Source organism: Miniopterus schreibersii (genome assembly GCF_964146895.1).
Source record: "Miniopterus schreibersii genome assembly, chromosome: 4".
Lineage (NCBI taxonomy): Eukaryota > Metazoa > Chordata > Mammalia > Chiroptera > Miniopteridae > Miniopterus > Miniopterus schreibersii.
Window position 1 is genome coordinate 64,439,557 of NC_138105.1, and position 25,581 is coordinate 64,465,137.

At 52.3% G+C, this 25,581-nt stretch overlaps 2 protein-coding genes across 6 annotated transcripts; one reads left to right on the forward strand and one right to left on the reverse strand.

Annotated features, from left to right (window-relative positions):
* The first annotated feature begins 335 nt into the window (after positions 1-335).
* On the forward strand, positions 336-6,415 carry REEP6 (receptor accessory protein 6). 2 transcript variants are annotated; one of them, XM_081136018.1, is made up of 5 exons: positions 336-713; positions 4,224-4,317; positions 4,397-4,535; positions 4,837-5,005; positions 5,630-6,415. In XM_081136018.1, the coding sequence occupies exons 1-5, from the start codon at positions 599-601 to the stop codon at positions 5,665-5,667; spliced, it is 555 nt and encodes a 184-aa protein (XP_080992144.1). In that variant the 5' UTR covers positions 336-598; the 3' UTR covers positions 5,668-6,415. The 2 variants fall into 2 exon arrangements, with proteins under 2 accessions (XP_080992144.1, XP_080992145.1); XM_081136019.1 differs by lacking the exon at positions 5,630-6,415 and adding an exon at positions 5,218-5,336 and having other exon boundaries at positions 378-713.
* Positions 6,416-17,140: 10,725 nt separating this feature from the next.
* ADAMTSL5 (ADAMTS like 5) lies at positions 17,141-25,301 on the reverse strand. Of its 4 annotated transcripts, none has more exons than XM_081134688.1 (11): positions 24,939-25,278; positions 23,273-23,345; positions 23,073-23,164; positions 22,500-22,608; positions 21,350-21,477; positions 20,809-20,920; positions 20,378-20,464; positions 20,079-20,242; positions 18,749-18,947; positions 18,605-18,676; positions 17,141-18,255 (listed from the first exon to the last, which is right to left on the reverse strand). In XM_081134688.1, the coding sequence occupies exons 1-11, from the start codon at positions 24,945-24,947 to the stop codon at positions 17,954-17,956; spliced, it is 1,347 nt and encodes a 448-aa protein (XP_080990814.1). In that variant the 5' UTR covers positions 24,948-25,278; the 3' UTR covers positions 17,141-17,953. The 4 variants fall into 4 exon arrangements, with proteins under 4 accessions (XP_080990814.1, XP_080990816.1, XP_080990815.1 ...); XM_081134690.1 differs by lacking the exon at positions 23,273-23,345 and adding an exon at positions 22,758-22,818 and having other exon boundaries at positions 18,749-18,935; positions 24,939-25,222; XM_081134689.1 differs by lacking the exon at positions 23,273-23,345 and adding an exon at positions 22,758-22,818 and having other exon boundaries at positions 24,939-25,199.
* Between the last annotated feature and the right edge of the window lie 280 nt (positions 25,302-25,581).

Sequence of the window (25,581 nt, forward strand, 5' to 3'; positions counted from 1 at the left end):
CCTCCCTAGAATCAGCCCTGCCTCCTATCCCGTCCAACCAGAATTGTTCTTTAGAGTGAGCTCCACCTCCTCAATTTAGCTCCGCCCCATACCCGTCCTTTAGATTCCGTCCAGCATTCTTTACAATATGCCCCGCCCCTCCTCCGTTCTTGCCAATAAATCCCTTCCTGTTTCTCCAATCAACTCTGGCCTTTCTCCGGCTTCTCCCCTCTCCCAGCTCCACTTACACAACTGCTCAGCCAATAATCCCCTACCAAGACCCCGCCCCTCCAATCAGCTACGTCTAGCTCCTGCTCGGCCAATCGGCGCCCTCGGCCACCTGGCCCCGCCCCCTTTCTTCCAGTCGCGGCTGCGGCGGCCACCGCCCGCCAGAGGGCAATGCGGCGGGGGAGAAGGGGCAGGCCCCACCTCCTTTGCCCGCCCTGCCCTCCCATTGGCCGGTGCGGGGGGCAGGGGGCGGGGACCAGCCTGAAGGCAGATACTAGCCCGGGAGCCAAGCAGTGCGACTCGCTCCAGGGGAAGGCGGTGAGCGTGCAGCCGGGCCGGTGCGCGGCGCCGAGGTCGAGCTCGGGCTGCCAGCCCCGGGCCCGCCGTAGCCATGGACGGCCTGCGCCAGCGCTTCGAGCGCCTTCTGGAACAGAGAAACTTGGCCACCGAAGTACTAGGGGCACTCGAAGCCAAGACCGGTGTCGACAAGCGGTACTTGGCTGCGGGTGAGCCGTCTGGGGGCGTTCGCCCCATTTCACCGACCTGCACACTGAGGCCCTGGGGTACCTGGGCCTCGGTCCTGCCCTCTTCCGGCCTACCCCAGCTGCGAGGTCCGAATCTTATGGAGGGGCGCGCCCCACTGCCCAGTGGGGAGGCCAAGATCCTGACTGGGGAGGGGTTGTGGACTGCGACCTCGGATGAGCCCTCAGCTCCTCCCCTGCCCTCGCCGCGCCACCTCGGGCGAGGCCACCCTCTTTCTCGGCCCCTGCAGCACGCCCACTCTGGCCCGCGCGTCTGGAGGCCGTCCTCTGCCCTCTCTCCCTTGGGGCACTGGGTGCCTGCCAGGCCAAAGTCCGGTTCTTCCAGTTGCCCTGCCGGCCCCAGGGGTAGGATAGGGCAGGAGGGGGCAGATAGGCGCCAGTGCTCCGAGTGCCTCTTCACCCCTTTCCCAGATGAACCTCAGCCTGAAAGCAAGTGTAGAGATTTTGCTTTTTCAGGGGGGATACTCCCTGCCAGGAAGGAGGATCATTCCCCACCTCATCTCTTATTGTTTTCCTGCGAGTACCCCCTCTTCGCCAGCCCTCTCCTCTCACCGGTCAATGGCTTGGGCCAACTGTGCATGAATAGTTGAGTTGGAGTTGGGTTGTTTGACAGCTGTAGTGGGTTTGGAGAAAGGTTGGATAGGAGTCAGAGAGAAGGGCCTCCAGCCACTCCTGACTGTAACTTCCATTCTAGTCTTTTCACTTTCTTTCCTCAATGACCTGGGGTGGCCCCTGTCACTTTCAGAAACTGTCTAGTAAGTAGTTAAATGCCTTCCTTCCCTCTTTTGCAGTGTTTCAGGCCCAACCACTCTGCCACCTCTTCTAGGAAGACCCCCTGGAATGAATCACAAGGACACTGGTGGGGGGGTGTGAATTCTGGGTGAGGACAGTGCCAGGTGTTTTGAGCACCTTCTACGTGCAGATGCTGGGAGTCCACTTTCCTCCCATTTCCCTACCAGTTGGAGGTCCCCATGCCAGGCAGTCCAAGGAGGGTCTGAAATCTGCCCCCCAAGTTTCCAGTGCCCAACTCATGTCTGGCTCAGCCAGGGACCTGCCCTGGGAGCAAGCCATTGACCTCCTGCCTGGCTTTCCACATCCTAGTACCAGTGGTTGGGGAATTTAGGTCATAGAGTACTGGGGAGGGGCCCACCAAGAAGAGCCTGCTAGGAGGCTGGTAGTTACAGGAAGGAAACTAAGGCCCAGAGAGGCAGGGACTGTGTGGGAGGATGCCCCTGCCACCTGTCCTGTCTGGAGTAATTACCCCTCCCCACCCTCAGGCCCCACCTGTTGTTAATCTTAGGCCATTCCCCCCCCCCCCCCCCTTGTCTAAGGTCATCCTCCTATTGCTGAGGCTGCAGGAATAGGGATTGAGGGGAGGGGTGCCCTGTGAGAGCCACTGCTCCCTGACTAGTGATTTCTGGGGAAGAGGTGACATTCCCCCACCCCCTTTGCCCAGATGTAGGAACCCTTGGGCTCCACTTGCCCCAGATGGCCAAATCCCTTACCCCAGGTAACAGGAGGAAACCCAGAGGAGCCAGCTGGAGAGGCCCTCCTCCACTCCTGATCTCAAACTCTGGGATAAAAACTAATACAGGTAGAGGGAAGGGTGTGGGTGACTCCGCCCTTTGGTCCATGAGTGACCTCTATCTTTCTCTGCAGATAATAGCCTTGGGGAAGGGGTGGGAGGCTGTAAATGCTCTTTTTTTTTTTTTTTTTTTTTAATATCTTTATTGATTTCAGAGAGAGGAAAGGAGAGAGGGAGAGAGAGAGGTAGAAACATCAATGATGAGAGAGTCATTGATCGAGCCCACAACCCGGGCATGTGCCCCAACCGGGAATTGAACCCGGTCGCCTGGGTCCCAGGTCGACGCTCAGCTGCTGAGCCACACCTGGCTGGGCTGTAAATGCTCTTGAATGACCTTGGGCAAACCCCTCTCCCCTACAGCTTTCGTTTAGTTCTTGTCATTGCTTGAGACAGAACAGAGAAGCACACAAGAAGCACTTAAATGTGACAGTTACCATAATTGTTTTCAGAGTAGCTAACACTCTTGGCTCCCCACATCCCCACATTATTCTCCTCAGAGCCTCTTTGCTGGGAGTGTGTTTGTGTACAAAAGTCCCTCAGTAATGTATGGAAAGGATGAGTCCTCTCTGTTGAGTGTATTTAGCTAACTCCACAATAACCCTAGGAGGCCAGGGCCACTATCACCCCATTGACAGATGGTGAAACTGAGTTTCCAAGCAGAGAGAGACACTCAGCGTCACGCGGTGAGTGAGTGGAAGAGCAGAGGGCTCTCCAAGGTCTGAGAGACTCTATACTGCTCTTTGCAGCCTCCCACTAAGACAAGGGGTCTCAAATGGGGCCATGCTGCCCCTGTTAGGACACTAAGCAGTGTCTGGGGACATCTGTGGTGTCATGACTTGGGGTGCTTCTGGCATTGAGTGGGTGGGTACCAGGGAGGCTGTTCAACCCCCACAATGCCCAGGGCAGTCCCCCAAAGAGGATGACCTGGCCCGGTTGTCAGCTGAGACTAAGATCCCATACTAAGATGAAATTTTAAAAAACCACATATATATATTTTAAATATATCTTTATTGATTTCAGAGAGAGGAAGGGAGAGGGAGAGGGAGAGAGAGAGAGAGAAACATCAATGATGAGAGATTCATTGATCGGCTGCCTTCTGCACGCCCCCGACTGAGGATTGAGCCCGTAACCCGGGGCTTGTGTCCTGACCAGGAATCGAATCGCGATCTCCTGGATCCTAGGCCGACCCTCAAATGCTGAGCCACGCCTGGCCAGGCAAAAATATTTATTTTTAATGATTTTAAAGAGAAGAAGGGAAAGGAGAGAAACATAGAAACATTGATCGGCTGCCTCCTGTACACCCCTCACTGGGGATCGAGTCTGCAACCTGGGCATCCAACTAGTGACCTATTGGTGCATGGGTCGATGCTCAATCACTGGGCCACACCAGCTGGGCCCAAGAAGAAATTTTAAACCGTCATTGCCTTTGTCCACTCACCAGCAATCACATTTTAACAATAGAATGGCTCCAATTTTAGTTTTTTCTCCCATTACTTATATTCAAATGCTGGCCTCATGTGCCCAGGCCCTCTTATAGAGCCCAGAGTGAGGTGGTTATGATTGCAGATGCTTACTTATTCAGCATATGTTTATTGGGCAGCTACTCTGTACCCATCAGGGCCAAGGACCCTGCCTTGTCTTTGGGGAGCTCACAGTACCGGAGGAGAGATGGACATGTTAACTAATTACAGACAAATGACCCAGGGTTCAGAGCCACGGTGGGGTTGCCCAGGTGCTACGTGGAGACTAGCACACCCTGGAGGAGTCACTGTGGCTTGTGGGAGGAGTGATAACTCTGTGGAGTGCATCCACCTGGCCAAGAGGAGGCTGAGGGCCTATGGGCTGGGCATGGAGTGAGCCAGACCCCCACCTACCCCTCTTTTCTGCAGGAGCCACAACTCTGCTAAGCCTGTATCTTCTGTTCGGTTACGGGGCATCTCTACTGTGCAATCTCATCGGCTTTGTGTACCCCGCATATGCTTCGTGAGTGCCCACGGGCTATCTAGGTGGGGAGTACCCAGGGGCTCTGGGCAGCCCCTGATCCTGCCACACCTTCCCCCAGAATCAAAGCTATCGAGAGCCCAAGCAAGGACGACGACACTGTGTGGCTCACCTACTGGGTGGTGTACAGCCTATTCGGGCTTGCCGAGTTCTTCAGCGATCTACTCCTGTCCTGGTTCCCTTTCTACTACGCGGGCAAGGTGGGTGCCACTGGAACACACACAGGACTGGGGGCTCCGTGAAGCAGGCAGGCAAACAGAGACTGCGAGTTTGAGGGGCCTGCCCTGCTGCCTCCTGGGTGTCAGAGGAAGACTCAGCTCCTTCCCTGAGGAAACAGACCCAGCCAAGGGGATATCTGATGGGGACAGCCAGACCATTCCTAAGGGGTGTCTGTTGGGGGTGGGCTAGGTCTGTGTAGCCCAGTGTCTGACGAGAGAGGTCCAACCCGTCCTCCTTGGACACAAATCCAGGGCTGAGTGTAACTTCCGCCCATGCCCACAGTGCGCCTTCCTGTTGTTCTGCATGATTCCCGGACCGTGGAACGGGGCTCACATGTTGTATCACCGCATCATACGCCCACTGTTTCTAAAGCATCACGAGGCCGTGGACAGCGTAGTGAGAGACTTCAGCGGGCGAGCCCTGGACGTAGCAGCAGGAATAACCCGGGATGGTGTGTGCTCGTAGGGCATGGGGCTGTCCATTTGTCCCAGTCTGGGCCTGTGTGTCCATCTTTCAGCCTATCTGCCCCCACTCACCTTCACTCCTGCCTCCCTTCCTCCTGACTCTGACTGGCCTTCCATCTGGCATCTTGGCTATTGGCATCAGGTGTTCCACCTTCCCCTCTCATTGTCCGCCTCTCTTTCCTATGCTTTCGGGAACCAGTCCTGCAGACCCTGGCCCGCAGCCGGGCTCTCGTCACCCCAGCGGCTGTGGTGGTGGGCTCCCCACTGCTCTCGGAGCCAACTGTAGGTAACCCCCACCCCTAGGAAGTAGGGTCTATGTGTATATGCATGTGTGCATGCATATGTGCACATGTGTGTGTGCATTTATGTATGTGTGCATGTATATATGAGTGGGTTTGTTTGTGCATTGTGAAAGTTCATTTATGTATGTGATTGTGTGCCTGTGTACCTGCATGTGTGTATGTACAGATGACTCTGTCCTTGCCAAGGATGGCCACTGATCCTACCCTGGCCCCCAGCAGCCTCTATCCCACTCTCTAGCAGCTGAGCTCAGCCCCAGGACCCAAGAGCTCGGTCAGACCTACCTCACCCCTATGGCCCTCTCTCTGCAGGCAAAGTAAGCGTGACCCAGCTCCAGAAGGACAAGTGAAGTCCCCACCCAGCCCCTCTGCAGACCTGCGGGCCGGCCAGCTAAAAGACACATTGTATCCCAAGTCCTCCAGGGATTCCTCGACTGACTTCCCAGGACAGAACCCCACTGTTCCCTCAGCCCCAAGCAAGCCAGCCCCTGGGAACTCCTCACGTACCACCTTGGGCCAGTCCCAGCCTCAGTCCCAAGCCACAGGCTCTGCCACTGGCTCCAAGCTGCCTGGCAAGTCCCAGGCCCAGTCTTGGTCAAGAGTTCCTTGGTCGAAATCCAATTCCTCTGGCCACCTCCAGGCCTCTGGCCAGCAGGGCCCCCAGCCATCCATCACTTCCTTGGGCCCCTCTGAGCCAGGCCACCAGTCCTCAGCATCGGGCTCGGGCTTGGTGCAACGTCCCAGCACCTCCTCCAGCCAGGGACCCCCCACTGTGCCTTCTCCCAGTGGTACCACCATCCCCGTGCAGCCCCCCAACAATACCCCCAATGGACTAGAGGAGTTGGCCCCCAAGGCCTCCAAGTCCAGCAAACATCAGCAGAAGAAGTCCTCCACGCAGCCCCCAATCAGCACCTCGGTGCCCGAGCTGCATGTCTCCTGTCTTTCTGAGTCCCCTCTGGAGTACACCTCAGAGTCTACCACTGAAGTCACCTGCAGCTGGCCCAACCACCACCCCTGGCTCCGATACCTACAGCACTGCTGGCGGCTGAAACACCTGGCCTGCTAGGAAAGGGCACAATAAAGCACATCTGGCTGAACCTCCTCTTGCCATCTGTCCTGGGTGGGTGGGGAACCAGGTAGTCTTTGCAGGAACTACCACCTAATCAGGAGAGGATGCTGTGCAGCCCCACTTTACAGATAAGAAACTGAGGCCCAGAATTGTGGTCTCTCCAAGTGGCCCAGATGAATCAGAGATGAAGATTCGAGTACAAGTCCTTTTTCTGGAAGGGGATCCCAGGAAGCTCCAGCAGGATGCAGGTAGGGGAAGGAGCCAAAGAAGTGGGTGTGGCCAAACCTGTGTCCAGGTGCTGAGGGAGCCAGGGACTATCCACTGGGGGTGCAGAGGCCATTCATTCCAGCCAGCATCCCTCTGGAGGCAGCAAAGAGGCCTAGGGGAGGGCAGTTAACATCAGACTGGCATTCATGGAAATTGGGAGAGGGGAGTTGGGTGAACACTGATGGGGCCTCCTATAACCTGCACTTGGGTTTCCTTTGTGAGGACAGCATGGCCCTGATCATAAAACCAGGCATGGATATAAATGCAAAAAAGCCCAAAGAATGAATAGCAAATCTGATACCGGATACAAGGGGTCCAAGGCTGCCTGTCACTACTCGAGCCAAATTAAGCAGAGGCAGGGTTGAATCAAATATGAGCATTTATTCCAATAATGCCAGCAACATAGAACAGTCAGTCACCCTGGAAATTCTGCTCTGATTCCCCTTGCCAGTTGGTTGATTATGTATCAGTGAGGGCGAAGGTAACTACATGCAGCTGTGAGCTACATGTGTAACAGAGAAGGGAGAGGAGGGTCTGCAGTCTGGCCTTTAGGAGCTCAAAGTCCGATAAGCAGGTGGCTAATCTATGATGTTACAAACAGCTCAGCCCATTCCAGGGACCAGAGAATGGTCAGTGTTCCTGAGGCAAACTCCTGGAGGGGGTCAGGGTGCAGGCACAGCAACCAAATCAAAGCATGTCCTGTCCTTGGTCTGTTCTCAAAATATATTTCTTTTCTGAGTAATGGACCCACTGAAGCATCTTATCTTTTTACAGCCTTGTCTCATCCTCCAGTTTCCCAGGGTCTGTAAGAAAACCTCTTATCTGTAGTTAGTAAGGTGAAAAATTACTAAATAACTGTGGCTCTATTTTTTTGTTTTTATTGATTTCAGAGAGAGGAAGGGGGGGAGAGAGAAACATCAATAATAAGAGTCATTGATCGGTTTCCTCCTGCACCCCCCCTGTTGGGATGGACCCCGAAACCTGGGCATGTGCCCTGACTGGGAGTCGAACCTTGATCTCCTGGATCATAGGTTGATGCTCAACCACTGAGTCACGCAGGCAAGGCTACTCTATTCTTATGTGTCCTCCCCCACTATCATTTCCCTCGTTAGTATTATCTCACATCTATGAGATTAGTTTTATATGGAAGGTGTCTTGTTGAACTGTATTATTCCAGTCTATTATATTTTTCCCTTAGGGATTTTGGCTCCGAACCCTTTCAGGGAAAAGGGGCATTGGGTCTCTTCTATGACTGCTTCCTGCTGATGGGGGACAGAGTCCTGAAGTCCTCCCTATCTCACAGGTGAAGGAGGGAGCCAAAAAGGGGAAAGCAGTTTTTAGTGAAGCCGATATACTGTCCATGTTTCATTGACTCAATCATAAGTTCAAATCATCAAGTCTTATTTTCAGGACACAGTACTGTAGATGGTTTCTACAGTGAGGCCCATACTATATGAGTAAGCAATTAGGTAAACAGGGACATAGGCATACATTCTATGAAACAGAAGAACACAAAACATAAAGGTTAATATATATAGTAAATCATAAACCAGTTGAGAAGATTTCCAGTTGTAAGGCTTCTGCTGGAATGAAATCACACAGTAGCAGCCTGATAGATTGTGTGCAGTTAGAATATTTCTGGTGATGATATCAGGTGCTGAGGTCTGTATGGCATACACAGACAACCTTAAAACTTTGAAGACAGTTAACTACATTGGAGTTCCTTATTTACAATTGGGTATTGTGGTTTCCATTGAAACACACTTTTTCTCCCTAAGATTACCCTCATTTTCATTAAAGAGCCAAATCAAGACTAATTTATTTACTGTATTGAGTTCCAGTTTGGTCTGATTATTTGCATAAACACAACAGAAATAGCAATTGATCATATAGGCTTTTAAAATCTGCTTTGCTGGAATCGAATAAGAAAGTTTCCTCTCGGGGCAAAGAAGCCAAGCCACAAAGTTGCCATCAGGCTCTGCCTGCAATACCTTTAGGTTTGGGTGAATTCTTCAAGTTTTTGAGGTCCCCAAAGGTGTCTTGAGGTCCCTCCTTGCTATCTTTCAGGAAAGCAACCTTCATTCCTTACCTGGAAAGACTGCCATGAACCATGTGACCAAATAAGGTACCAATCTGTTTCTCCAAAGGGCTTATAGGCTTCAAAGTCAATCTTCATTCCTTAAAGCTTTCTCATGACATGCAGAGTCCTGGCATGTCTCTCTCAGATATGACATTTCAGTCAAAGTCTTGGTTAATAAAACCACACTTGGAAAATGGCCTTATGTCCTGTTATGAAGCAATCAGATTCTTATTGGATTTATGAAAACATATTGCTCTGAGAATAATAATACTTATTAAGAGTTTCCAAATTCCAAAGGGACCAGGTAGGGAGAAAAATATAAATGCCTCAATATTGCTTATGAAAGTATAATTTATCAAATTGCTTTAAGAAAAGAAATAAGTTTCCTTATGTCTGGAAAACAAAAAGAATAGAAATCAGCAATACTTTCAACAACAAAAAATTACAAAAACTATAATTATTTTCAGTTCATTCAGTCCTATAATTAAATTCTGTTTCTCCTAATTTTTCTTGCCAGTACTTCTATAAATTCAGATGTTTCCCAGAGTTCTAGTAATCCTCATCCAGTTATGATATGAAAATGTATTCTCAGAGATATATAATTTAAAAGAGGTCAGAGTCCTTCCAAGGATTTTTCAGAAGATGTAACATTTTTGCAAATGCAAATGCAAATGCATTATAACAAAACAATGACTCTCTCTATAGGACAAAAAGAAACTTAAAGTGACAGTTACAGATTTAACTACAATACAATTTACATGGAGTCCTGTCCCTTTTGTAAAACACAACATTCTAGAATAACAGAGTTATAAATGAAAGTATATTAGAATTTATAGACTCCTGGAGATTTTTATATAATCTCTAGAACATTCATTTTAATAACATGTATATATAAGTAGAATATAGTTATTATTTCTTTATTTCACAGAGCTTCCCATGTATCCTAAGTATAAAATTTTTCTTTATAAGGGCAGAAAGAAAATCCTTGAGGCATTCCAGGGCCTATTGGAATGACCTAAGGCCAATTCTAGGTCAAGAAAAAGTTTCTTAAAATTCAAATCCTGGGAAAGCTGTCAAACATATTAAACTAAAAGATCATATGTTATTATTATTATGAAACAGTATCAAATTGTTTATTCATTCAAAGTGACAACCAAAGTTATTAAACACAAACATAGGCTAGTAGAACTTCAGTTCTTACAATTAAGAAGATGGACTTTTAAGTAATCAAATAATTGATTATTATAACATAACCATTTTCTGTATTCTGTATTGATTTACAGATTCTGTATTAATTTACTTTAGATTCATTTATCTAATTAAATTTATTATTCAGTTTACCTATATGTTTCTTGTTGCTTCTTCCCTCTATATAATCTTTTCCAACTTGCACAGACCCTCTGCAATTTTACTAGTCCCTATCAGTTTTTTTTTCTTCTTAACTCATTCACAAATGACCAACTTTAGAACTATCTATTTGCAAACTATCTATATTGACAAAACCATACAATTTCTTTCCAACTTAATTAGAATTCTTAACTCTTAGAAACCTTGATTTTCATAGTGCAAAGTAAGTAATTAACATTCCTCAGATTGGCAAATACATTTTATGCTTCAAAAACAGGCTCTTTTATTGGCAAATACACATTTTCAAGAGACATTTCTCAAATAAAATATAAGCTATGTTCATTAACAGATCTAAATCTATTCTCCAGCTTCTCTGCAGTAAGAAGTCCAAAGCAGGCAAACTCAGATCAATTAATATTTTAGTATCCTATTACTTCAAAATACCTAAATATTTAATAACTTTTATTATTTAACTCAGCAAGACTCCAAAGTTTTAAGTTATCTAAGTTACGGAAGACTTTGGAACACTATGTTTATATATGTATAATTATATTGTAAAACTTTATCTAACCCCTTAAGTTATATCTATTCATTACGTCTTAACAACTCTATTAGATTTTAAAGTCAATTATTACCCAAGGCATTTTCTTGGCAAATTTTGTAACAAGGATAACATGACCTTGACAAGTTTTAGGAGGCTGGAGAAAAGGTGGGGGGGGAAGGGAGATAACAGGCCCTGCAGTTAGTTCCCAGGACTGCAGCAATTCCCAGGTCTCCAGCTGCTTTAGTGTAAAGTACCATTTTTTTCCTTCGAAGTCTGCAGCCTGTTCAAGACCACTTCTGCAGTTTCAGCCCTCTAGAAAAAAGACTGGGGGAGGTGGGGTAGTTAAAAGATTTATTTCCCATATTTTTCTTTTCTGAGTAGAATCGTTATGATGTAATAACATGAAACCTTGCACAAAAGAAGAGATCTTATTCCATTTCAAAAGAGAAACAAAAACAACCTCTAAAGTAAAATAAATGAGTACTCTTAAAAGGAGGGACTGGGACATTAGCCTTAGAATCTTATCTCACACCAACCTGCATAGCAAATGACGTTCACAAGGTTTGAGTGGTACACAGCCCAAACAGTAGGGACAGAAGAGGATTCCCAGTGTTCATAAAACAATGGTGAGCAAACCAAGTCCACAGAAGGTAAGAAAGCAAGCAAAGAACATCTGTAACCAAAATTATATTACAGACAGACAAGAACTCTCACTAGCTAAGCATTTTGGGCAGCTGATGCCTTGAGAGGGAGAGCATGAAGGGTCCCTGAGATTTTAAAAAAAACCAACTTGGCATTTGTTGGGAAGTTCCTGTGATCCCAGCCACGGGTCCAGTCCATCACAAGAAGCTGGGGCTCCCAGCCAAGTGGGATATGCCCCCATCTATGGCTCTATTCTTATTATGTGCCCTTCCCCACTATCCAATCCAATCCAATCCAATCCAGCAGGACATAAAATTTAGAATGCCCCCGGTGCAAGCATAGATCCCTGATGGCAGATCCTGAACTGGAAGCTAGGGGTTGAGGTGGGGGTGGGGGTGAAGCTGAACCAGGAAGGGGTCTCAGTGGGGGCAGAGGTGCCTGAAGCCTAAACTGCACCTGCAATGAGCTCTACCTTGAGCCTGAGGGCCAGGTTTTGTATCCTGGGAGCGGGTTGTAACCCCAAGGCATCTGCTGTCAGAGCTGTGGAGGACCTGGGGCCCACAGAATCCATCAGTCCACCCATCTCACCACTCAGCTCCTACCACCCAAGCTCTGCTTCACCGTGATTCCAGTGGGCCACAACCTCTGGTGCAAACACAAGAGAAAGGCTAACAGGATGAACCGCAAACCCTGACACTGCAGGTGCTCCCGAGGCTGTAATTCCGTGGTTCTCAGCTGGGGGCAATTTTGTCTCAGAGGTGCTAGGCAGTGTCTGGAGACACTTTCAGTTTTTTGCCCAAACACATCAGACAAGTCTTGCAATCCTCTGACATGCCATGCCACATACTCCTTAGCTGGCCTTGCTTGTTCCCAGCTGCTGGTGGCTCTGTCTAAGACAGTTTTCCCAAAAAAGGAGGCGCCCTGTGCAGCCACCACCGCTGCCCCGCGTCCTCATCGCTGAGAACTCCAAGGGGAGAGGGAGTGCCGAGTGTCACTGCTGAGCAGTGGGTTCAGATCATTCACTCCATCACAACAGGTATCGAGCGCTTACTGTATTCCGGGCCCTGCTCTAGGAGCCAAGGTTACAGTATTGACTCAGAGAGATAACAAATTCCCACTCCTGGGAGTCTGGGGAGGTAACAGTTGGCATGATAAATGTATAACATGTCAGAGGAAGCCCTGGCCGGTGTGGCTCAGTTGGTTGGAGCATCATCCCACACATCTAAGGGTCATGGGTTCAATACCCAGCCAGGGCACATATGGGAGGCAACCGATCGATGCTTTATTCTCACAGTGAGGTTTCCCTCTTTCTCTCTCCTTCTCCCTTCCTCTCTCTCTAAAATCTAAAATTAAAAAAGATTTAATTAAAAAAAAAACCCCAAACAAAAAACGTGTCAGAGGGAGGTGAATGACATGGAGGGAAAAATGCAGCCGGGAGTTGAGGCGGCCAGGGCTGCAATGTCAGGGTCAGAGAAAGGCCTGTCTACGAAAGGGACGTTTGAGTAGGGACATGAAGGAGGCAAGGGCATGAATCTTGTGAGAATCAGGGCAGGTGTGGTCCAGGCAGAGAGAAGAGCCTATATAAAGGCCCCAAGGCAGGCCTGGGCCTGGAAGGATATAGGAAGAGCAGGGAGGCCTGTGTGGCTGGAGCTGAGTGACGGGGGAGAGGAGGTGAGTCAAGGGGGTGGGCCATGCACGTACCTGGAAGGCATGGTGAGGACTTTGGCTTTTCCTCGGGGATGTAAGGTTTGTTAAGAGGGAGGAAGAAACGGATAAAAGGTAATCATTAATGAACCCCCATCCTGTTAAGAGGTCTACATGGGTAGTGGGGACAGGGATCTAGGAATCTGATTATCGCTGGTCCAGACCTTTGAAAAATGTGGTGTGGCTATGGTCTGGGGGAGGAGATGGCAGTGCTGGGCTCGCCCTGCACCTGGCATCCCCCACACCCGGCCGTCCCAGGGGGCAGTGAAACAGGTGCTCAGAGGCTGTCCCTGGCTCCCACCCTGGTCAGCTCACCAGGGAGTACAGGTGGGGAGGACACACACCTGTCTCCCCAGGTGGGAACAGTGACCTTTAGCCCCTCAGATTTGTTTTGTTTTTAAACATACATAAAAGTGCAACCAGCGACTCAGACCTAGTAAGGCAACAGGGCCAGCCCCTCGAAGTCGCTCCCCACCCTCAATGGTATCTTCTGTTCTTTCCTGTCTGACTCAGCTGTGTCTGTCAAACTCACCACTATTGTGGGAATTATCAGTATTTTGCTCTTTTTCATTAGTGAATAGCATTTCATTCTGTGGGAGGCCAGAGTTTATTTGCCCCATTCCACTGTTGACAGGCATTTGAGTAGTTTCCCATTTTGAATTATTGTGACTAAAGCTGCTAGGAACATTCCAGAACTGGTCTTTGGTGAGTGCAGCTCTCATTTCTCTGGGGGCATATACCTATCAGAGATTGGAGAGTGTAGGGTGAGCCTGTGAGTGTCCTGGGGTGACCATAACAAATTACCCTACAGTGGGGGCTTAAAACAACAGAGATTTAGTCTCTCACATTCTGGAGACCAGAAGTCAGTATTACAGGGCCATGCTTCCCCCTGAGACTCCAGGGGAGGGTCCTTCCTACCAGTTCCAGAGTCTGGGGACTCCAGCCTCCTTTGGTTTGTGGCCTCATCACCCCAGTCTCTGCCTCCATTGTCACATGGCTGCCTTTTCTCTTTTTCTTTTTTAATGTCTTTATTGATTTCAGAGAGAGGAAGGGAGAGGGAGAGATATAAACATCAATAATGAGAGTCATTGACCTGCTCCCTCTTGCACGCCTCCTACTGGAGATCGAGCCTGCAGTTCCGGGCATGTGCCCTGACTAGGAATTGAACCGAGATCTCCTGGATCATAGGTTGATGCTCAATCACTGAGCCACTCCAGCTGGGCACATGACTGTCTTCTCTGTCTCTCCTCTGTATGTCTCTTATGAGGGCACTTGTCATTGGATTTAGTGCCCACCCAGATAATCCAGAATTATCTTGAGACCCTTAATTATACCTGCAAAGACTCGTTTTCCAAATAAGATCCCATTCACAGATTCTAGGGGTTGGGATGCGGATAAATCTAACTTACTACCGTGATTTGCATTCATCTATAGAAGACATGCTTAAACTGTTTTCCAAAGTGGTTCTACCAACCTCACCTGTATGCCCACATCTAACCCTGTGGGCTATCAGACAGTCCAGGGCTTTCTGCAGCTCTTTGAGTGCACATGTGCCAGCCGTCTGGTACAGGGGTCAGCCGTCTGGTACAGGGCCACTGAGAGAAGAGCAGACGACAGACAGGGTGGTGCCCTCTGCAGAGAATTAGAAAGGAAAAACATGACTGACCCCCAGAGTTGGCGTTCAGAAATATTGTTGAAAACAATTTTTACTTTTTTTTTAAATCCTCACCTGAGGCTATTTTTTCCATTGGTTTTTAGAGAGTGGGAGGGAGGAGGGGGTGAGAGAGAAACATCAATGTGAAAGAGACACTTCAATAGGTTGCCTCCCACATGTGCCCTTACTGGGGCTGGGAATTTAACCTGCAACCAAGTTATGTGCCTTGAACGGGAATTGAACCTGAAACCCTTCAGTCCGAGGGTTGATGTTCTAACCAGTGAGCCAAAATGGCCAGGGTGAAAACAATCTTTTTTTTAAAATATGTTTTTATTGATTTCAGAGAGAGGAAGGGAGAGGGAGAGAGAGGTAGAAACATCAATGATGAGAGTCATTGATCGTCTGCCTCCTGCACGCCCCCTCACTGGGGATCGAGCCCGCAACCCTGGCATGTGCTCTGACTGGGAATCGAACTGTGATCTCCTGGTTCATAGGTCGATGTTCAACCACTGAACCACGCTGGCTGGGCCGAAAACAATCTTTTGTGGGGCTAATGAAATAATTACAATTACTGTTGTTTTATTAATATGTGTGCAAGTTTCAAACATGCCTGTTTTAATTAATCTTTTAATAAACATTGACATCTATGGGAAGTCAACTTGGAGAGTTTCCAGTTCTGGACAAGCAAGGATGCCCCTCATGTGCTTCCTTCAAGAGGAAGTCCGTGCCTGTACCCATTTGTAGTCACTTCGGGCAATGTGTGCGTCTTTAACCCAGATGGGCACTGAGTATCCCTTAAGGAACACAGTAACTAATAAAAAAGGGCTGGGAACTATAAAGAGGAAAAAACGACGATTCACTTTGTTTCTGTCATTCTATGTAACCCCCCGGAATATTAGTGTTTCAATGTGAAACAACAAAACAATGATGGTTTTGCTTGGCAAGTGCAAATGGTAGTTCTGCCCTGAACCACCACTTTGCCGAATTCAAGTATCTTTAGAATGGCAATGTTTTCTTCTCTCTTTAAATGGTTAGATTGTTTTAAAGCTAAAGAGCAAATTAAAACAATGTGATGTTTACTGGGAGTGTTACAAGATCTTTACAGGAGGAGCTGTGAAGGGGCTAGGGAAGTCATTGATCACAAGGCCACAGGCCATCCCGCCTGCCAGGGGACTCTGTGCTGGCCCCTCCTAGGAACGAACACCTCTCCTCAGCCCGTACAGATGATTCAGGATTAGGAGCTGAGAAGGCCGGAGACCCTCATTCCCAGATATAGCCCCACACCAGAGGGGGGCAGAGGGGACAACCTCGGGCTAATGGTGGGAGGAATGGAGCCGTAGGTGGGTGCAGGGGTAAGGTTGGTGGGTGGGGAGAGGCGTTCCTGAGGAAGGCAAGCGCAGATGAGAGAAGTGGGTACATAAGCATAGGACCCTTTGGGACTGCAGGTACCGGGTGCTTTGACTACCTTTCCCCTATCCTGCCACCAGGGGGCGCCCAGGCCCCACACCTCCCTCCAGAATTGCACCCCACTTTTCCCAGGGGAGTTGGAACTCCGAGGATCCTCCAGCTTCAGCACTTGTTGCAGACGACAGAGCCAGGCTTGGGACGGCCCAGGCACTGCTGGGCCCCTGGCATACAGTAGGCACTCAATAAATACCCTTTGGAGGAATGCATGAGTGAACTGAGAGGCTAGGGAAGGAATCCAGAAGAGTGTGATTCCCATGGTCAGAGCCAAGGAGGGCTGAAAGGGTACTCACAGATGGGAAAACTAAGGCCCAGAGAGGGGATGGGTCTGGTCTAAGGTCACCAGCAAAGTCAGGGGTTGAGCCCATCCAGCTCTGAGACCTACATACTGTGTGCCCCTTGCCCACTGCCAGCATCCATGCTCCAGGGAAAAACGATTACGATGGTACAGAAGAGCAGATTGTCCCAAAATGACAGTGTGAGATACCCCATCCAGAGTGGAGAGGCAAAAGGCTGCCCCCCCATCCAGAGTGGGGGTTTGCTGGGCCACCCCACAGACACCCTCAATTTTCATACAGCTGGGGCCTTCCCTCTTGCTCCAGAAGAATAAATGAAGAGAATCTATCAGGACAACACAGGAGGATGAAGATAGCCTGAGGGCAGGGGCTCTAACTGCCTCCTTTTTGAGGAGGCCAGAGGTGAATGTGTGGCCCCCAAGCAGGCATGGAGAAGGGACTTGTGGCCTATAAAAGCCATGTTTATCCCTACTCACCCCATCCTCATATATTTCCTGCCCTTACCTCCCACAAAGGGTCAGACATGCTGAGGGGAGGTAGGGGATGGACCAGGAAGAGGGGATGAGGTTTGAGAGATCACATCCCCTGTGTATACCCTGTGAGAGCAGAGTTGACTACCAGTGCATCCTCACATCTCTACGGCTAAGTGTGTGTAAGTGGGCTGCCCTTGTTTTTTAAAAAAATGCTTATAAAAATTAAATAAGAATATAAAAGGGGTGAACAGTGTGAACTGGAAGAAACCCAGCCAGAATTGCTGAGGTTGTCAAGATTATCTTCAATAGTCATGGGGATGTAAAGTAAAACACAGGGAATATAGTCAATAATATTGTGATAACTATGTATGATAACTACGTAGTTGGGTACTGAAAATATCAAAGGGAACACTATGTAAAGTATATGATTGTCTAACTACTAAGCTGTACACCTGAAATCAATACAAAATTGAAACAAAAAAAAATATTATCTCTGAACTTCCTGGTAGTCAGCACAAAAGGTGAAATGAATACATTACAGTGCCTGGTTAGGCATGCCTTCTAGGGGGTATTCTTGTTTGTGACAATGTCTCTGAATACATTAGGGTGTATGGATAGGTGGCAGTGAGAAGAGAGAGCATGGAGTGTCAGCGAGTTAAATAGTGATGAACTTCCTGATAGCCAGGGCAAGAGGGGAAACTGATACATCATAATGTCTCCTTAGGCATGTCTTCCTATGGGCCCTGCTTGCTTGTGAGAGTGTCCCTAAGCAAGTGAGTGTGAAACAAGGGGAATAAAAGCAGACACAAAGTTTTTGAGTACAAGGCAGCTATGAGTTTCCTGGCAGCCAGGGTGAGAAAGGAAATGAGTTAAAGAAACAATTCAGCGTTTTCTCATCAGTGCCTGGCTACTCGTGATAGTGGATCTGACCAACTGCATGCAAAAGTGTATAAGTGTGTGTGAGGGAGAGTCACATAGTTGTGGTGGGAGATATTTCTGAGCTCCCTGGAAGCCAGGCAAGAGAGGAAATAGGTTGAGTTTGAGCCTGGTCAGGCACATCTTTCTTGCTGTGTGTGGTGGGGCTTTGTCTGGGGTCTCAGACAGGGCAATGTCTGGCAGCCAGGCGTGCACGGCTGTCCTCAGCAGGGCTCCAGGGCCGGGCATATCCAGCATGGGGCAGCAGCAGCCGGTCCTGAGTGCCATCGGGGCTGACAAGGCGCTGGGCAGCCAGCAGGTACTCTCCATGGAGGGCCATTGGTGGGCAGGGACAGCGGCCAGGCGCCCACACATACTCGAAGGCCTGCAGTGGCGAGCGGTTCTTGTAGACAAGCTGCACATGCACCTCATAGCGGGTCTCCTGGGCCTGGCGGAGGTGGCCCAGCACTCGAGCCCGGAACACTGTGGGCAGGGTGGTACTGAGGCCAACTGGATGGTCCAGCCTGGACACCTATTCATGCACCCCATTGCCATATGAGGAAACTTGAGGTCAGGTAGGACATGGGGGGGGGGGCTGGGGACTGTGGAGAGGGTACTAGGCTCAGAATCAGGTTAGGATCAATGAGGACTTTGAGGTCAAATTAGAGCAAAGGGTCACACCAAAAATACAAATCAAGGCCAGAAGGGGTCAAGTTGGAGTCAGATCAAGGAGTCAAAGGTAAAGTCAAAACAGGGTCAGATGTCAGCAGGAAAGGAGCCAAGTTCAGGTCAATCAGGGGCCAGGTGAGGGTTGGGGAAAAGGGTCTCTCACCAAAGTCACTGCCGCAATAGTGGAGCAGTCGGTGGGCACGACCACGGGTGTCAGGACAGGGTGGGCAGGGATCTGTGAGGTGGTGCAGTTAGGGCACAGGCCTCACCTCCCTGCTTGCCCCCACCCTGGCTGTTCCCTGCTCACCTCGGGTGGGGTTTGGGGTCTGTGTGGGGAAAGCAGCTGAAGCTTCGTGGGGCCCAGGGGACTGAGTTTCCACCTCCAGAGGCTGTGGCTGCCTCAGGGACCAGCCCAGGGCCTGTGCCTGCTTCTGGAAAGGGTCATAGCGCTCCCGGGGGAGCCAAAACTCGAACTCAATGCCGGGATTGGGCTCCTGCAGGAGGACCTGGGAGGAAGGTCACACACTAGGGAGTCGAAATAGAAACTGATGGCCCAGCTTCCACCCTCTGACTCTACTCCAGCCTTGCCTCTCTGATTGTCTACCCTAGCCTCCCTCCTCTGACTCTCTAACCCAGCCTGGCCCCTCTGACCCTCTAACCCAGCCTGGCCCCTCTGACCCTCTAACCCAGCCTGGCCCCTCTGACCCTCTAACCCAGCCTGGCCCCTCTGACCCTCTAACCCAGCCTGGCCCCTCTGACCCTCTAACCCAGCCTGGCCCCTCTGACTCTCTAACCCAGCCAGGCCCCTCTGACCCTCTAACCCAGCCTGGCCCCTCTGACCCTCTAACCCAGCCAGGCCCCTCTGACCCTCTAACCCAGCCTGGCCCCTCTGACCCTCTAACCCAGCCTGGCCCCTCTGACCCTCTAACCCAGCCAGGCCCCTCTGACCCTCTAACCCAGCCTGGCCCCTCTGACCCTCTAACCCAGCCTGGCCCCTCTGACCCTCTAACCCAGCCTGGCCCCTCTGACCCTCTAACCCAGCCTGGCCCCTCTGACCCTCTAACCCAGCCTGGCCCCTCTGACCCTCTAACCCAGCCTGGCCCCTCTGACCCTCTAACCCAGCCTGGCCCCTCTGACCCTCTCTAACCCAGCCTGGCCCCTCTGACCCTCTCTAACCCAGCCTGGCCCCTCTGACCCTCTCTAACCCAGCCTGGCCCCTCTGACCCTCTCTAACCCAGCCTGGCCCCTCTGACCCTCTAACCCAGCCTGGCCCCTCTGACCCTCTAACCCAGCCTGGCCCCTCTGACCCTCTAACCCAGCCTGGCCCCTCTGACCCTCTAACCCAGCCTGGCCCCTCTGACCCTCTAACCCAGCCTGGCCCCTCTGACCCTCTCTAACCCAGCCTGGCCCCTCTGACCCTCTAACCCAGCCTGGCCCCTCTGACCCTCTAACCCAGCCTGGCCCCTCTGACCCTTTAACCCAGCCTGGCCCCTCTGACCCCTCGGTTCCTAGCCTTCCCACTCTCACTCTTTATCTTGCCTCTCCCGCTCTGCTCCCAGCCTCCCTGGATCCTTTAATCCCTGTCACCACCAGGTGCCCAGCTGTCCCCCCGCCCACCCCGGGGGGCCGGCACGCACCTGCAGGAGCAGGTCCTGGGACGTGGGTCCAGCCGCCCGCAGCGTCTCCTCCGGCCCCGCGGCGCGGGTGTAGACCACGCGGGTGCCCGCCGCCTCGTAGGTCCCGGGCGCGCTGACCTCCCAGTTGCCGTTGAGCACGTAGCGCCCGTCGCCCCCGATCAGCGCTGCAGGGAAGGGTCGGCCTAGGCTCCGGAACCCTCCCGCCACCTCCCGGCCCTGCCGTTCCCCTCCCTGGCCTCCAGTCTCCGGGCTTCAGCCCGGCGGCCAGCAGGGCCCTCCCCCCTCGGAGTCCGCGATACCCAGGTGGTTTCGGCTCCGATGGGCGGCGTAGATATGTCTGGCGCCCTCGGGGATCAGGGTCACGTTCCAGTATCCGGCGAAGGCTCCTGGGCGGGAGGGAAGAAGGGTGTTGGGGTACGTGTGGCGGTTTACTTGAGGGGTGCTTTGGGGAATTATGAGATACTGAGGCTAAGATGATTAGCCTTGGTACTGGTAGCCTCAAAACGCCCCGTAAACGTCTGGAGTTACGATCTTTATCGTTCAAGCGGGGCAGGGAAAGAGTTAGAGCCCGATTAGTTCTGGGAAGGGCGGGACAATCTAGCGGTGACCAATCAGAATGATGAACGACAGGGGCTGTGCCGCAGACTGTCCAATCATCGTGGGACTTCACTTCCGCGCCCGGGGCTTCTTAAAGGGCGGGCCGGGGAGCGAGGGAGGGGCTAGCGGTCACCGGTGTCGCGGAACACGCGCTGCACGAAGAGGCACGAGTCGTTGGAGCCGCCGCAGCGGCCGCAGTGGTCCTCGCGGGCGTCCGAGCCCATCAAACCGTCACAGCCGGCTCTCTAAAGGGGTGGGGAGGACACTTGTCCTAGAGAGGCCCCTGCCCCGCCCCGGGCCTCGGCCTGACACAGGGGCCGGGCTCTCGGAGCTAGGAGGCGGGGCCTAGAGACGGCGTTGGGGCCCTGAGGTAAACGAGATGGGACCTGGGCGTAAGAGGGTGGGTCCAAAAGGAGGAGCCTGCTGTGGGGCCTAAGGAGGGGTGCGGCCAGTGGAAGAGGGAGGGACTAGGAACAAAAGGAACGGGGACCTGGTTGGGACCTGGGAGTAAAAGGGTGGGCCCTGGAGAGAAGCTTGGGGTGGGACCTGTGGAGGGGCGTGGCCCAGTGGGAGGGACGCGGCCAGGAGAGGGAGGGACCTAGACCTAAATGAACGTCGTCTGGGGGCGGGTCCTGAATGGTAAGTGGGCGGGGCGGGCCCTGGCGAGTCCTTACCAGGCAGCGGCCAGCCACGCAGAGTCCCTGGCTGCCCCAGCTGCAGGGAGTGCCGTCCAGGACACGGCCAAAGCTGTGGTAAAAGGCATGGCCCACAGCCAAGCAGTTGAGGTCGCACTGGTTAGGCGCTGGGGGCAGAAGGACAGAGTGGACCAGGAGTCGTCTATCCCAGTTACAGCCCCATTCCCTCCAGGCTCCCCCAGAAAGCCATCCCCTTGGGCAGATGAGGCCCAGAGACTCAGCCAAAACCGCACATGGAGGTTGAAGCAGAGCCATCACTGGGCTTAGGTGTTCTGCCTCCAGCTACCTGGGACTCTCCCAGGCAAGTATCCTTGGCCTGCATGCGTGCATGCATTCATTCCATACAAATACTCATTGAACAGCTACTATTTTCCAGACATAGTTCTAGGCTCAGCGTTGAGCAGAACTGCACCCAGCAGGTGCCCAATAAGTGTTTGTTCAGTGCTGACTGGGTCCCATGTAGCCTGGGTGTGTCTTTGGCCCTCTCCAGGACTCAGTTTCCACCTCTGCTTGGCAGTGGGGCACAATGGGCAGTCCACTCATGCTCTCCGGCCCATAGCCCTGATTCCTTCTCCTCCCACTCAAGCTCCCACTTCCCCGAGCTTGGCTGGCTGGCCCTGCCTGGAACGGAGCCCAAGCTGGTCCTGGTGGGCCAATTCTTAGGGCTTAGAGGGGAAAAAACCATGAGGTTTACGAATGGAACTTTCTTCATTCTAGACTTTTCTTATCTGTGTGTGCCCTCTCTGTGATATCTGAAGCTGTCTGTCTCCCTTAAACCTGGAGGCATGTTGCCCCAGGCACAGTTATATAACTCGCTATTTTCAGCTCATACAGGCAACATTTCCTGCTACCAGGATAAGTTTGAGAACTGATGGCCTCTGGATACAGCCCTGAGTAAATCCTCAGCCTGGTGTTCAATCCTGTGCAGAATAGACCCTGCCTCCCTCTGCCTCATACCTCACACATGATTTTTTTCCTTCCCTTCGCCAACTCCTACATATCCTTCAAAGCCCAAGTGTTATGCCTACTTCTCCTTACAACCCTCCAAGTTGCTCTTCCTTCTTAGCAGCCACTTCTCCCTGACAGCTGAGTTGTTTCCTCTGGACCAACAGTAGGGGAGGCTACTCACCACCATAGAAGGGCACCCATTGGTAAGTCTTCTGGGGGCCTAGGACAGGGTGGCCATTGTAGAGGGCACACTGGAGGTCTCGGAAGGGCATGGCCCCTGGAGGACAGTCCTGGGACAGAGATGGGTGGGTCAGGGGCTGGGACAGCCTGAGAGTGGGCAGAAAAACTGCCAGGGTGGCAAACATATTTGGGGGCATGAGTAGGGAAGTAGAAGAACTTCAGGACAGACTCGAGAGTCTTGGAGGTGGACAGAACCTACCGGCAACTGGCAAAGGCGGTACTCATGGGAGTCCCCCGAGCACAGCTCTTCCCTGGGAAACCTATGAGGAGCAGGGCATCCAGAGTATGGTCAGGTACCCCAGTAACCCCCACCCCAGAGTACGCCTGCACCCTCCCACCAACCCCCACCATCAACCCTGTGCACATTCCAGGTAAATCAGTGGGATTAAAAGGCACAGCACGTGTGGTCAGACCAAAGGTGTGGTCAGGGGCTGGTCCTGTCTGGCAGGAGAGGAGGGCCAGGATCTCCCTTGCACCTGCTCAGCCAAGCCCCAGCATTGTGCTCCCTGCTCACCGGATGCAGTGCCGACTTCGTACGGAGAGCCCCTGCCCACAGGAGCTGGAACAGCGGCTCCAGGAACCCCATGGTGTCCACTCTCCTGGACCCTATGTGGAGAGAGAGAAGTACTGTCAACCTGGAGGGGAGGTTGGCAACCCCCACATGGCTACTGGGTCCCCATGCCCAATGACCCCTGAGCTCATTTCCCCCCTTACCTGAGCACTGCCCCCCAAACCACAGTTCAGGAGGGTCCACAGAAGGAGCAGAAGGTTCCAGAGGGGGTGGGGTCTGGGGAAGCAGAGGGGGTCATTGTAGTGGAGGCGTCAGCAGGCCAGGGGTTGAACCCCAGCTCTGCCCTGACTGTGATTTGGGGCAGTAACTTAACCTCTCTGAGCCTCCCCTTCTCATCTCTGAAAAATGTGGTGCTATATTATCACCACAGTAAAGTTTTGAGGGGTCCTTCAGATCAGGTAAGAAAAACGGGAGGCACAGAGCCTGGAATGGAGATGAAGAGCTCAAATTATTATTATTACTATTACTATTATTATTATTATTGTTATTATTGTTATTGGTTGTTTACTGTCTTATCATGCACACAGTAGGTGTCTAATGATAGCATAAATCATTCCAGGGCAGTGCACAAGTGTCTCTAGGGTCAGGGCTCCTCACTGCTCTCTCCACCATCATTACTTCTACTTTGCTGTGTGGCCAGGGGCCAGCCACTCTCCTTCCCTAGGTCTCAGTTTCCCCATCTGTGCACTGGAGACCAGTTGGGGTCAGTCCAGGACTCTGAGACCTTGCAGAGGATGCAGCCAGTGGGGGCTGGGTCAGGGACCAGGTCCCTCCAGGGTTGCCTCTGATCCCAAACCCTCTGCAGCAGGTGTCCCCACATTGGGGAGGGGCAGGGAGGAGTGACCTGACCCTGGACCAGCCAGTGCCTTGTGGCCTCATAAGCAGAGGGTGTGGGATGGAGCGCCAGGATGTTATGTGAAGGGAAAGGGGCCCCTGATGAGGATGATGCAGAAAATAGGGAGACAGCTGGGCTGGGGTGACTGGGCTGACAATTTTGCCTACCCAGGACTCAGTTTTCCCATCTGTCAGGAGAAAAATAAAGCCACTTGCCATTCACACCCTCTGCATGACTGACATTGGCAGAGAAAGCAGGAGGGAATGGCCACCTTGTGAGTCCTTATTTGGGCCAGAGCCAGGGAGCCCAGCAGTCAGCAGTACCCAAAGAACACCCAGGACAAACAAGTCCTCCACCTCCTGAGCTCCTGGGCACTGGGTGGGGGGAGGCTGGACCTCGCTAGATCCATGGCCCCTCTTGAGCCTCAGTTTCCCTGTATCTCAGGCCCTCCTGGGGCACCAACAGTCTGGTGCTGAGGTGGCTCCAGGTACTGAACACCTGGAACACCACCAGGTGGCCCCCCCCCCCCTCTGACCAGGGCTGTGCTGCCAGTTGCATCTTAGCCCCTCTCTGAACACAGGGCCCTGGCTAGCCCAGGAAGCAGGAAATTCGGAGGGAAGAGTAAAGATAAGGGAGGGAGTTTGGTCTTCCGACACCCACTCCTGACTCAGCACTGAGGTGGGAATCTAGGTAATGGAAAATAAGGGGCTAAAAGGACCACCCTCCCACTCCCCAGAGCCCCCTCCGCAAAGATCAGGACACTTATACCTGGTTTTGGCTGAACTCCTGACTGTGGACGTGATCTCAGGGCAAACCACGCCTCTGGGCCTCAGTTTCCCCAGGAAGAAGTGGGGATGAACTTTCTCTCACCCTGGAGATTGCTGCCTCACCGCCACTCTTTCCCCCCCACCGTTCCTACCGGACCCAGGAGATGCGGACCGGGACGGGGGGCGGGCATAGGAAGAGGGGCTTACCGGCGACATAGAGCTCTGGCGGTGCGTCCTGGCTCTCCGGACCGCTCCAGGACGAGCGGAAGCGGCGGGGCCCGCGGGGAGGAGCGGGGGGATCCCAGGGCCGCCGCTTCCACCCTGCCTCCCAGGGCGCGCCCGAGCCGGGGTCCAGAGGGGTGGCGGCCCCGTGCGCCCTCACGCGGCTGTGCAGCGCTTCCGCGCAGACCCGAGACGGCGGACTGCCCGGCACCGGCCCGAACACCCCAGCACTGCCGTCTGGTGTCTGAGAGTCCATGTCCCGGTGACCTTGGGAAGCCCAGGGCGGGAGAGCCGCGAGGGTACTGGCCGTCCTTACCCTCACCCTGGGGCTGCTATTCCGGGCGCCGCGCTCAGGGCCAGGGAATGCGCTCGAACCGAGCTCGCCCTACCCCGGTTCCGGGAGTCCCGGACCCTGCCCCCTCTCCACAGACGCAGATCGCGTCCCCACGACGGTCCCCTTTCCCGCTCACTACCCCCTTCTCCGGTCCTTCCCTCAAGGCCAGCCTACTCAGGAACTCGCGCGCCTGAGTTCCGATCTTGGGGTTCCCGAACCAGGTCCTGACCACCCCAAGTGCAGGGCCCCAGCGTACTGGGAGAAGCTCAGCCCCAGGGGTTGGGCGTGAGGGGC